The sequence below is a fragment of the Panthera uncia genome, chromosome A2, assembly GCF_023721935.1.
Source record: "Panthera uncia isolate 11264 chromosome A2, Puncia_PCG_1.0, whole genome shotgun sequence".
In the NCBI taxonomy this organism is placed as follows: domain Eukaryota; kingdom Metazoa; phylum Chordata; class Mammalia; order Carnivora; family Felidae; genus Panthera; species Panthera uncia.
In genome coordinates this window covers 108,655,139-108,668,583 of record NC_064816.1, presented here as the reverse complement: position 1 = coordinate 108,668,583, position 13,445 = coordinate 108,655,139, and the positions used below count along the sequence as shown (strand labels likewise).

At 34.7% G+C, this 13,445-nt stretch overlaps 1 protein-coding gene across 1 annotated transcript in view; it reads right to left on the bottom strand.

Annotated features, from left to right (window-relative positions):
• The window catches only part of ABCB5 (ATP binding cassette subfamily B member 5), a 110,616-nt gene that overhangs the window by 81,249 nt on the left and 15,922 nt on the right, over positions 1-13,445 (bottom strand). Inside the window, exons 5-12 of the mRNA XM_049641600.1 lie at positions 12,895-13,086; positions 12,638-12,809; positions 10,113-10,237; positions 9,855-10,032; positions 8,434-8,547; positions 8,013-8,123; positions 4,928-5,053; positions 3,443-3,646 (exon numbers count right to left, since the gene is read on the bottom strand). Coding sequence (XP_049497557.1) covers positions 3,443-3,646; positions 4,928-5,053; positions 8,013-8,123; positions 8,434-8,547; positions 9,855-10,032; positions 10,113-10,237; positions 12,638-12,809; positions 12,895-13,086 — 1,222 coding nt within the window. The remainder of the gene's footprint in view (positions 1-3,442; positions 3,647-4,927; positions 5,054-8,012; positions 8,124-8,433; positions 8,548-9,854; positions 10,033-10,112; positions 10,238-12,637; positions 12,810-12,894; positions 13,087-13,445) is intronic.

Sequence of the window (13,445 nt, the reverse complement as noted above, 5' to 3'; positions counted from 1 at the left end):
ATTTCATTTGTAATTGTTGCTATGATTTAGAGATCTAGTTGACTTTTTTTATAGTTATAGGTCTTACTAAGATTATTTCTTTTTTAAAAAATTTTTAATGTTTATTTTTGAGAGAGAGAGAGAGAGAGAGAGAGAGAGAGACAGAGATTGGGGGGGGGGGGGGGGGGCAGAGAGAGGGAGACAGAGAACTCAAAGCAGGCTCCAGGCTCTGAGTTGTCAGCACAGAGTCCCATATGGGGTTTCAACTCACAAGCAGTGAGATCATGACCTGAGCTGAAACTGGATGCTTAACTGATTAAGCCACCCAGGTGCTCCTAATATTACTTCTTTTTGAGTGACTTTTGGTAGTTTGTGTCTTTCAAAGAACTGACTCACAGCTAAGTTGTCAAATGTATATAAAGGCATAGCCTTGTTCATAGTATTCCTACAACATTTTAATGTCTTTAAGATTAATAGTGATGTACTATCTTTCATTCTTCACATCGGTAATTTCTCTTCTGCTTTCAGATTCTTCATCAGCCTTGCTACCATGTATTGATTTTATTAATCTTTTCAAGGAAACAGCTTTTGATTTTAATGATTGTTTCTAATATTTTTCTTTTTTTCTTTTTTTCTTTCACTAATTTTTGTTCTAGTCTCGATTATTTCCCTTCTTCTGCTTGCTTCGGGTTCAACTTGCTCTTCTTACCCTAGTTTCTCAAGTTGGAAAGTTAGTTGATAGATTTTAGGTCTTTTTTTCTTTTCTAAAAGAAGAATTTAGTGCCATAAGTTTCTCTTAAAGCAGTTCTTTAACTGTATTCCGCAAATACTGATACATAGCAGTTTCATTTTTATTTAGTTAAAAAAGTCACTAATTTTCCTTGAAACTTCCTCTTTCAGCCAGAGATTATTTAGAAGTGAGTTATTTAATTTTCAAATATTTGTGGATTTTCCAGATATATTTCTCGTAGTGATTTCTATACTTTAATTCTATTATGGTTTGAGAACATATATTTATTGTATGTTTTCTTTGAAATTGCAAAGTTGTTTTTTTAATGGCCCAGAATATTGTTTACTTCCGTGAACATTCCATGTGTACTTGAGTAGAATATATTCTGCTGCTATTGGGCAGTGTTCCATAAGTGTCAGTGAGATCTAGATGGTCAGTAGTATTGTTCAGGTCATCAATAGCTGTACTGATTTTCTGCCTACTTGTTCTATCAAGTACTGAAGGCTTCAACTAAAATTGTGTGTTTGTCTGGTTCTCCTTTCAGGAGCAGCAGTTTTTGCTTCATGCATTTTGAAGCTTTTCTTAAGTGCTTAAGCATTTAGATTATAATTCCTGGCTTATGGATCATAGTTTCCTATTTCTTTGTATATCTAATTATTGCAGAATGTACACTGAATTCTGTGAATGTTACGTTGCAGAAACTCTGAATTCTGTTTTCTTCTGAAAACAAAGTTAATTTTTGTTTCAGTAAGCAATTCAAATATTGCCTGATCATCTTGAACTTGTGTAATTCTGGTTTTACACTTTGTTAGGGGAATCTGTTGAAAGTCTCAAAATTTGGCAGCACCCAACCGGTAAGTTCTGTCTCCTCTGGGGATCTTGTCATGGCTTGATTTTGTTAGGGTAGGTCTAGAGTCAGCCTACTCTAAGGTATGGCTTTACTCTTAAGGTGTGGCTTTTTTTGGTGGCTCAGCTATATGTCTGGGGTATTTAAAATGTTAATGTAATCTCTCCATTCTGGCTGGGCTGTGCTTTCAACAGACTTCCAGTATCTTTATTCTACTCTCAGCTTTGTAGTAGCTGCTCTCTAGTAAGCCTTGGGAAGTCTTATCTTCAGACAAGGATTTCCAAGTGGTGCTTACAGGGACTTCTACCCCCACACCTCACTCCACAGGTCTCTCATTGCCTCTCCAGTTGCTTACGCTGTCCTGAAACTCTATCTCTGTCTTTCAGTTTAGTGAAGTGCCATGTTCTGTCTAGATTCTAGTTCACAGAGATGGGGGTCAGAGGTGTGTTCCTCTGCAGAATTGCTGCAAATTCATGGAGTTTCCTCATGAGTTTCCTTTCTCTCTGGAATCACAATTTTGTGCTACCTCTTGTCCAATGCTTGGAAACATACATCCTATGCTTTTCTGGTTGTTGATGGGAAAACGCTAGCAAGTATCAGTTAATCCTAATATATTAATTTTAAAATATGTGTATATCATAGAAATAAAGGCATTTATTTAAACACATATTTCCCCAATTTTTCCACTGGGGATGTCTGGAACTTTTATTTATTCCTGTGCTTACCATTATTTCTCTGCTCAACCATGGCTGTGAAATTTAGTTTCCATCATGAGTCAGTATCTTTAATTTGTTCTTTGGATTATGTTTTTAAGATTTATTATTAATTATATAGCAAGGGGCATCTCTGTATAAATACTGGACTTTTAGTAAGGCAAGTAGTAACTTACAGAGTGTGATTTAAGATGTCCCAGAAAATTCCTAATTCCAAGTGGGAAACTAAAGATCTTTGGTGTTTGACGAAGGGAAGTCATTCAAAGTGCCAAAAGAAAGGTCAAAGAAGTTTGTTTTCGCAAACTACAAGGCAAAGGATGACCTTAAGCCATTAATGAGTTTGCTATTCCAATTATGACCATAAATAATGGAGATAAAAGGTAATTACTGATATAACAAAAGTTTTTATTAAAAGAAAAAGAAAGAGCAAAAATTATTATGACCCATGGAATATGGTTTATAAAACATATACACTAAAATAAAGTTTTTTGTTATTGTTGCTTTTTGATATAGTAGAATTTTATTCTGTACTTTAATTTCAAATCTCATCCTTTCATATTTTACAGGGTGCTCCCCACAATAGTTTCACGTGATACTGAGGAATGAATACTTTGGGAAATGTAAATAAATGGCTTTATAGCTATCAATTTTAAATACCTTTTAGGATATGATATGTCCTAATATCAAGAATCTTAGTTTACTATATCTCTTTCCAAGTATGATAATACATTTCTTGTCCAATATTGGATCTATGTGCTTCTAAAAATGGTCATAGTTTTCCTTTTGCCTTACCATTGTCTGTGACAGTCCCACTCTTAGCCACAAGATGGCCTTGCAAATCAACATTTGGCAGACATCAATTCTCAGCTTGGACTGATGAATTTGTTTCATATTTCTTTGTTATATTTTAATATATCCTTCATTTATTTTTCTTTTCCATTTGCAGTGAGAGCCAGTAAGAACTAAATATGGCTTTAAAAAACTGACCTTCAATGATGCATTTCTTCTTTTGGTTGCTGCCATGCTTTCTCATTCATAGATGTTTCATCTAGGACAATTCAGCAGTTATTCACACTCCTCCTACTCTGTAGAAGTTATTGTTTTGTTACCTTATTTTGGAACATTGAACTGCTTTAGCTCTAAATAAGGACACAGGTTACATAGTGTACTTACATTGGGAAACTCCATTATAAAATCATAAGCATTTGCTTCCTTTGCTGCTTTCTCAATCTCTTCATCGGTCACACCATCTCGTCCATATTTAATATTATTATTAATGGTGGTCCCAAACAAAACAGGCTCTTGGCTGACCACTCCAATATGTTCTCGATAATACTGAACATTTAAAGTTCTGATGTCATTCCCATCTACTGTGATCTGCCAATCCAAAGGAATAAATCATGTGGTGATACCTTACACTGCACTGGGTTTAGAGTCTTGTTCTTTAGTTCAAAGTTTAAGCTGAGAAGCAGGCTATTTCAGGAATCAACGATTGGCTTCTTTTGATAAAATATTTATAGCATGTGTATTGTCAACAGCCTTTTCTGGTAGATGTGAACCAATAAAACCTCAAAAAAAACACTGGCTTAAAATATTGCCAAACCACTTGAATATCCTTATTTTAAGATCCACAAATTAGGTGCTACATAGATCCCTGGCTATAGGAGCCACAAATGTTGTCATGTAGACACATGTAACAAACTTCAGTTTTGTTAACTTAAGACTGATGTGAACTTTGCATTTTTTTTTTCTAGGAAATACCCTTTCTTCAACACCTCACTCTGCTGCAAAAGTCAAAAGTGTCTTCTATTCTTTCATATAAATAATAGTAAAAGAATACTGTCTTCTCCATAAATAGTGCCATTACCCATTACCCCACATATTCCAATGACAGAAGCCGAGGTTTGATAATTATAACTCCCAGAGCTTCTCTTTATCACCAACTCTGGAATTCTCTCTGGGCATGAGTATTCTATGCAACTGCTTTATATATGGAATGCTTAACCATAATTTATTTATTTAATATTAACATGGATACATGAATCTAGTATACTCCAAATGAAAACTTAGGAAGTCAAATTTAAATGAACCAGGCTCTAGGAGAATAGATTTTCTTTTAAAAATAACAGTTGAAAATTTGAATAGAAGCATTAAGATTTATGCTTCTGTGACTATCATAGTCTTGTTCTCTATGATATTTACAAGGGTAACAAAGTCAAGTGCAACATTATGGATGACAGAAAAAAATGAGAGAGCATATTTTCTGCAGATATTCTGCTGGGATGTTTTGAGAAATGGAAAAACTTGTAAATTCTGGGTACTACAAATTATGTCATTTTCCTCCACAGCTTTCATCACCTTCTAAAACACTATATAATTTACTTATTTGTGGTTCTCTACTTATTACAATGTAAACTTGATGAGGGTAGAGGTTTTTATGCTTTGCTCATCTATGTTCCCTAGCACCCAGAACAGTGCCTAGCAATAGGTGCTCAATAAATATTTGGTGGATGAATGAATATGCAGGAAAGAAAATGATATGGCTTCTCTCAGGTCCACTGTTAAATCAAAGTTGAGATAGCTGTAAGTTCCCTATAGTAGGTGGTATTTCCTAATTTCATCATGTGGGCCATGCACGATTTTGCTAGGTACACTTACAAAGCCGTTGTCAGGATCATATAACCTCTGAAGAAGCTGGACTGCAGTACTCTTCCCACTGCCGTTGGGGCCAACCAAGGCTACTGTCTCTCCAGACTTAATTTTGAGATTCAGACCTTTTAGGATCTATTGGGATGTAGGGGGAAAAATTCTATATAACTAGGATAAGTGAGAATATGATTCACATATTTTCAGAAATTTAATGTAGAATTATAAACAGAAAAAGAATTCTGTGACACTTAAAAACAAATTTAGACCGTGTTTTGTTTCATGTACATGTATAATAAAAATCTACATAATTTTGGAAAATAATATTTAAAAATGTCTTACCATCTCTCTCTATAAAGAGGAGATCTAGATTAAAAGTACACAAAAAATATTAACTAGCCATAGCAAACTGTTCACATTTTCGGCTGAAATACTTTATATCAATTTCATGACTACTAAGTTAGTAAAAGTTTTTTTCTTTTAATTTGCAACAATTGAATGAAATCTTGCCAGATATCTTCATGAGCTATTTAAGGAAGTTCTTTCTTAAAAAATATATATTTAACATTATTGAAAAATACAGTAAAACCTTGGCTTGTGAGCATAATTCATTTCAGAAACATGCTTGTAATCCAAAGTACTTGTTTATCAAAGCTAACTTCCCCATAAGAAATACTGGAAACTCAGATGATTCGTTCCACACCCCAAAGATATTTATATGAAAATGATTACAATACTGTAATATAATATAAAATAACAAAGTAAATACAAAATAGAAAGAAAAATAAACAAATTAAGCTGCACTTACCTGGCTGGTGTGGGGGAGATGAGAGAGAGGAGGCTTATTGTGCAGGATGACTTTCACTATCACTAATGGAATCACTGCTATCTATTGACTCAATGGAATCTTTTTCTGCATGGGGGTCACTGTTACACTTACACGGATGTCGACTACAGTAAAGTATTAATAAACTCTTGTCATACTGTATTTAATGTAACTGGCAATAAGGCAGCAGAGGAAAGGGTCTGTATCTGCAGGCAGCCTGACCTAGAATGAAGCAAAGCCTTCCTAAGCTTACTCTTGTATGAAAAAGCAAAGGGCTATCCATAGGGGCTTTGAGGTGACAAAAAAATACACTAGTGCCAGTTGTGAGCACCTTCCAATGTTCTGAAAAATCACTGATTTCTGCCAAACACTACAGCCTGACACTCAGCATCCAAGCATGGGAGATGATCACCCACAATCTCACATCCCGCAAGAGAAAGAGAGAGAGAGAGAGAGAGAGAGAGGAAACCATTGTGATCATGTGACATTTGGCCTCACATACTATTCGTATTGCAAGACACTGCTCATTTACCAAGTTAAAATTTATTACAAAGGTTTGCTTGTCTTGCGGAATACTCATAGAACAAGTTACTTGCAATCCAAGGTTTTCCTGTTGCAAAGTAAGACAACTGGCAAGACTCCTTAGGTGCTCCCATGAATGAATTCCACTATTAGAAACCCTCCTTTTCTAGTGCTGGATCTCATGGGGACATTGAAACTCAGGGTAGCACTTTAAAATATTTCTCAATGCCTGGAGGTTGCTACCAGCTTTTAGTGTCCTAGGGACTTGCAGTGTGAGAGAAGCCTGACAAATAATGACAGAATGGCAGAAGCCCTACCAAAATGACAACAGCAATCTCGTTGAGAAACTCTCATCTATCTTTGCTTGCGTTTATTATGTACTCAGCTTAAAAACATGGGAATCTCTCTTTGGGCTCTCACTTTGATCTCCCTGTTTGTAAATAAACAGACCCTTTAAATAACTTAAACATAAAACTTGCAAAGGGTCAAGCAGAGAAGAATTCTTTGAAGGAGGTGAGAAATTCAGGACTCCTGGTGGGAGTACCTCCTCTGTCATCTCCACTTTTACCCTGGAGTTGGTTTCTGCACTTTTGTTGGAAGAATATGTGTTTTATTTATTTAAAGTGGTAACGAATTTCTTTGTTTGAAATTATTCACTCTTTAGCTTAATAAAAAGGGATATATTTCAAATGTTCACTTAAAAATAGTTTGAAACCCAGAGAACACTTTACCATGCAATATAATGGCACAATTGGTACTTAAGTCTCTAAGAGCCAACCCAAATGTAGTTGCAAATGTGTGTTTCTGTTAAGAAAAATGGTAGAAGGCAACACTATGTCAATAATGGTGATTAAGTAACAAAAATTTCAAAAAGAGCTTTGAAAAGAGAATTTCAAAGACATAGAGAAAAATAAAGAAGTAGGAGTAGGCAGATCTTTTCTGAATGCAAATTATGCAGGGACATTTGGGCACTTTTATAGGCATTAAAGGTTGATGGCAAGAGTAATTTTTATCAATTTCATTTAAAATAATATTGTCCTTTTTGTATAAAATAAGTGTTTTATTAGTAATCACTCTTTGCAATTTTTAACTAACTACTTTTTTTGGATAAATATACTAATAACATGAAAAGAGGAGGACAGAAGAGACAAACGTTTTCACAAGAACTTGTCAAAGACTGAACAATGGAGGGTAATAAACTGGGCTGCATGTGCACCTGTGCACACGTGTGATTGTCTGCATGTATCTAAAAGTGAGAAAGAAAGTACCTGAGACACAAATGCTGGTCCAGTAAAGCTCTTAGGAAAAGGAGAAGGAAAAGGCACAACACATGCATAATTCCTCAGGTTAGAGACTCTGAGGTTAAAATGAGTTACCTTTGTTGAGTGGGATAAAATTTGGGGACCACCAATAGGTGATGCCATCAATCCAAGACATTTTGGTGTGCTCCCAAATGCAGTGAAGGAATTTCAGGGAGTTGAAAATGTTTTAGTAAGTTGAATGTAAAAAAGAGGCTGTGAAATGTAACTAGCTCTTCCAGAGTTATTTGTCCATTACTGATCTATCTTTCCTTCCTTCCCTCCTTCTTTCCCTCCCTCCCTACCTTTCTCTTACTTTCTCCTCTCTCTTTTCAAAGAAGAGCAGCAAAATCTTGGTCAAAATAATCCTAAATACTCTCTTAAGAAGAGATCTTAGCCAATAAAAGACAATATCAGGGTACTGTACAATTCTGTAATTAAATTAACCTACCTTGATAGATGGTCTTGATGGATAACTGAAAGAAACATTTTTAAATTCCACAGTTCCTTCTATGCATTCTGGTTTATATCCTGTTGTTGAAAAATTATCTATAGCAGGTTTCTTAGAAAAACAAAGAGAATGTTACAAATCTTCAAGGGAGTAAGTTGATATTCTACATCCTAAAAACAATTTAAAGATGGTTTACTTTTACAATGCTTTCTTTTCTGCTTCCAAACTACATTGAGTTAGACATAAAGGTTTCAATAAAACACAATGCCCTTGTAGAAGAGTTAAAACAATCTCTTTGCATATCTAATTATCCAATGTGGATTTTGCCCATCTTTTGTTTTAATGAAATGAATGTATGTATTTTTTTGGTTTCTTTCTTGCAGTAATTGTATTTATCTTTCAAAGCAATGTGAAGTCTTACCTTGTCAATAACCTGGAAAATATTAAAGGCGGCTCCCCTGGCTATAGTGAAGGTTTCAAAGCTAGGGGCTGCTGTTCCAATGCAGTAGCTACTATGGATTACACTAAAAAAAACCTATAGGAACAAGAAAATAATATTTAATCTTCCTCAAATATATAAGAGACACAATAGAATAAAGTGTATATTTGGTTGGCACTCAGAGAGATATATTAGAGAAATTAGGTAGGAAAGAATGGAAGCTGCTGCCAAACATAAAGGAAATACAAGTTAATCCAATTTTACATGGCTTTTTCTTAATGTGGAACAACTTTTGATTGTCTCACAGTCTCATTATCACCTGCTGGGAAGCTTGAGCACGAAAATCTGTTTACTGAGGAAGGCTCACTGGTTGAGTGAGGAGGTAAGTTGCACTCCCTCCCTGCTGGTCAGTCAATTCCTTAAACTTTACAGAGAAGGATGGGATAGATTTCACTTACATAGAGACATTGTACTATTTCTGTCCAAACTTCTGAATTCTTATATTACTGGACATCTTTCAGTTTCAGACACATATATCTCTGCAAAAAGTCAAATAAATAAAGTATCCCATAAGCCAGGTGCTTTTTCCTTATTTTTACAAACGAGGAAGCTAAGGCTTAGTGAGTCATTGGCCCAAAGTCACATATAAATTGAGGAGTAAGGATGTGCCCCAAATTCCTCATGCTCAAATTTCATTTATATAAAAGTCTTAATTATGAAAGTCTCAAATCTAAAAGATGACTTTAGTTGACAGAAATCTCCATAAAATGGGAAGGCCAAATGAGAACTGAAGTATATAGACCAGACCAATTCAGTTCAGCAAGACAAACGGTCTTTAATCCTGAACTGAATTGTTTATTGTTGAAATTTGGGAGGATGACCGAATAAACTCAAATTCAATGCATAACCCTAAGAGTTAAAAAAAATCTAAATTGTGATGTTGGAGAGAGCTGTAGATGATAATTCTGTTTTTAACATTAGTATATGCTGAAAGGACAGAGGAAGGTCAGGAGAGTTTTATCTACAGAATATTACCAGAGGAAGCCATTCAGCAAGGTGAATGTAGAGTCTTGTCTTACCTCAGCAAGCTTGGAAGGAGAAAGTCTCACTAGAGAATGGCCTTTTTGATTGCTGGATTAAGAAAACTCTATATCCCAGGGGAGAATTCAGTTATGATTCTTCTAAAAGTATGATGCTTTTAAAGATATGCTGGATGACTAAATCCTGCCAGTTCATAGATACAATTTAAAGATATACCCAGATAATTTGAAGGAAACAAGTATTTGTTTGTTAAAAACATTCATCTTTGAATATTCATAATTATTCAAAGACAGATTTTGTCTAAACTCTAGATAAGAAGAGATTATATAGGCAAGTTACCTTTGTTCTTAAATAAGACTTACAGCAAGAACAGTTCCGATGGTATAACCAGGTTCTCCACTAAGAATCAAGGAGGTGCCATACCAAAAAGCAAGTCCATAGGTTCCATTCATAAAGAAGTACACTGCACCAAGAGAGAGTTTTGAAGCTATAGCCTTTCTTATGCCAACATCCTTTGCATCTTTTAGATTCTGTGTATACCTTAAAAAGACAAGACACAATGTAATAGACTTTGGTGAAAATAAAACCAAGAAAATATTATCATAATTAAAGGAACAGACCTTTGAATTTCTTTTTTCTGGGCTCCAAAGGCTACAACTGTTCGGATGGATGACAAGACTTCTTCTGCCACAGCCCCAGCTTTGGAATAGGCATTTAATTCCTTACTGGACAATGAGATCATTATCTGTAACAAACCATGACCACAGTTAACCAAAAGATGACCCTGAGTTAACAATGTGCAGAGAACTTAATTCAGGTGGAATCTAGAATAGCAGAATTTTATTATTGAAAAGGTACTTAGTATCATTTAATCTAATTTTCTCAGTTTGCAAACGGGGAAAGCAATGGCCAGAGATATTAAGTGACTTTTTAAAGTCTCACAGCAGTGAAAGAACATAGTGTGATATAATCTTCAATCTAAATCTTTACTCTGTCTTCTACAAGCAGAGCTTCCCTGTTTTCTCTCTGTATTTTTAAAAATTTAGAATATGGGTACTTATGCTAACACAATTGGGAAAGACGATTTGGAGATGGGTTTTAGGGACATAGTCCTTTTCAGGTGTACTATGGAAACTGGTGAGCCTGATTTGACTTGATTTATTATCATGTAAAAAGCAAGTCTTCCAGAGGCTATGGGTCACAGTACCAGGCAGAGGAAGATAATCCTGCATATGTCTGGAGTGTGACCCCTGAAACTATTATTGCATAACACAGCCTACCTAGTAAGTGCTATATCTCCAGCACTTAAGAGGTGAGATTTCAGAGACAGAGAGGAAGGAGAATATCATTCTTATCATTATTAGGCAGGTTTTAAAATTTTTCAAAATTTTAAAATCAGAATGTGGCTTTTACTCTATTATACATTCCACTTACTACTCCTTTAATTAGTAACAGATTTCATTTAGTAATTAGCACAATGGTTCAATGAAATGGAATAGGAGGAAAATTGTCCACTGAGCTGTGAGTCTTAAACTATTGCCTACTCACATAACAAATCTATCCATTTTCAAAACACATTCCAAATAATTGGAGATGATTTTACGTAAGACATGCTTGGACAGTTGTTAAAGTCAGAAGGTAGCATAAACTGAATAATACTTATTTTCTGAATTCACTTAAAGATAATTATTCCTATGTCATTGGAGAGGAAGCAGCACCTAGCAATAACCACTGTACATAGTGAGTGTTTAATAAATGTTTGCCAAATTAAATTGAACCAAAGGAAGCTGGAAACCACCCAGCCTGGCTTCTTTAGTCATTTGAATAACTTTGACCTTATTTGCTTCTTCCTTACAACCAGTTCATACAGTAGCAGAACTGTATTTCCCACTGTTGTTCCTTTGAAACTTCTTGTCCACGTTGCTTCCCTGAGCAATTTTAAGTTTAGGCTCTGATCTTAGTAACACATAGTGGGTAATCTTCCTACTGAGTGGGTCCTAATTTCAAATATGCTGGGGATGAAGATTTTGACAAGGGTTACAAGGTCAATCCTAAAAGCCATACTAAATAAAGATTTCTTGTCTAAACATTGAAGTCTATCAAGAAATCATTCAACTATAGAATATTTTTATTGCTGAAAATTCTTGTTTGATTGGATCTGTATATTGCTACCAAATAAACTCTGAATTTTATGACTTTGATTTCCATAAAGAACAATTGGCTTTGCAAAATTAAAAACCCCATCTATCCCTAAGAATACACGGTGCCTCCAATCTAGGAGATGGATATATATATTGGTCAAATTGTCAGGCTTGATTTAGAGAAAGATATTAGGGACATATTTGTTGCTTTTGGACTTCACAAAGAGCATTGCTTTCAAATACAGGCTATACATGGATTAATATCTTGTGCTATGCTCACACCAGCACTAGAAATATAATTTAACATGAAAATGCATAATTTATTTTAAAAATTGTATCAGATTTATATAGTACATAAAAGTAGACATTAAGCAGACATTTTCAATGTAATTCAAGTCTTATAAAAATATGAACTTGAAATGGCTGACATAAAAAAATGTTTACAGTTTTAGCAATTTCTTATTCTGTTTTAATGAAATGAATTGCACACATTTATCTGGAAATTTAGAACACATAAGGCTCTTCCAAAATCCAATGTATAATGGCGTAATTCTTTATCCATGCTATCATTTGAAGTTGCACTAGGCTACCAAATAAAGAGGAATGCTTTTGTTTTGTTTTGTTTTGTTTTGTTTTGTTTTATAAGTAGGCTCCACACCCCATGCATAGTCCAATGTGGGGCTTCAACTCACGACCCTGAGATCAAGACCTGAGCTGAGATCAAGAGTCAGACACTCACCCAATTGAGCCACCCAGGTTCCCGAAGAGGAATGTTTTTTAATGTTAGTAACCTCTTTAATGTTAGTAACTAACCTCATTGTAGCCAAATAACTTGAAGACAAAAGGGTGATTAATAGTGAACAAAATCAAAAGTATTTGTGATGCATAACATCCCTATTTTTAGACATAGGAAGTGAATAGAAATGACTTTTTTGACAAACTTGATAAAAAACCTAGTTCATATTCTTGCTTCCAGTCAACACTGCATTAGCCATCTTGCCTACCTTAGAAAACATGGCTGCTGAAGCAATTATAAGAGGTGATGTGGAGAGAGTCACCAGGGTGAGTTTCCAGCCCTTGACCAAACCAATCGCCAGGCCAATAGAAAAAGTAGACATGTTTTGAAACAACAGAGCAATCTTGTCTCCAATACCATCATTGATTTTGTTGATGTCACTGAAACAAATAAATAAATGCATTTAAGTCATTGATATATCATATATGGAAACAAAGTTGATATACTACAAATCCATCCTCTTACTCAGTCATACGAGTGTTAAGTTCACCAATGTCACAACCATCAAACCAGCTCATGTCCTGTGCCAAAATTGAATGGAAAAACTGTTTTCGAATTCTTTTGGTCTGTCGTGCTGCAGTCATAACCCAAAAGGAAATCTGCATGTGGCCAAAAACCAAGGCAGCAACTCCAATTCCAATATAATATAGGGTCAACCTGAAGAAAGATTATTGGAAACATTAGTGAGACTCAAGTACAGTTTTTTCCCTTTGTTATCAACAACAACAACAAAAGAAATCTACCATAATATTTGATTGAGAGAATTTGTGCTTTAGCCTATAAAATAACTAAAAATAAACCTCCATAAGAAGAAATAAAATACACTGAATATAAAAATTTAGGTTTCCCTAGTCTAGAATATGTCTTTCTTACATTACTAGTAGAAATTAGTATTTTAAAACATTTGTTATTTATATCTTCTTTTGTAATTTTTAAAATTTTCATTTGAAAAGTTACATTGACATAATTAAGATAGCTGTATGTGGAACAGGTGGATAAAGAAATGAAAGTAGTCA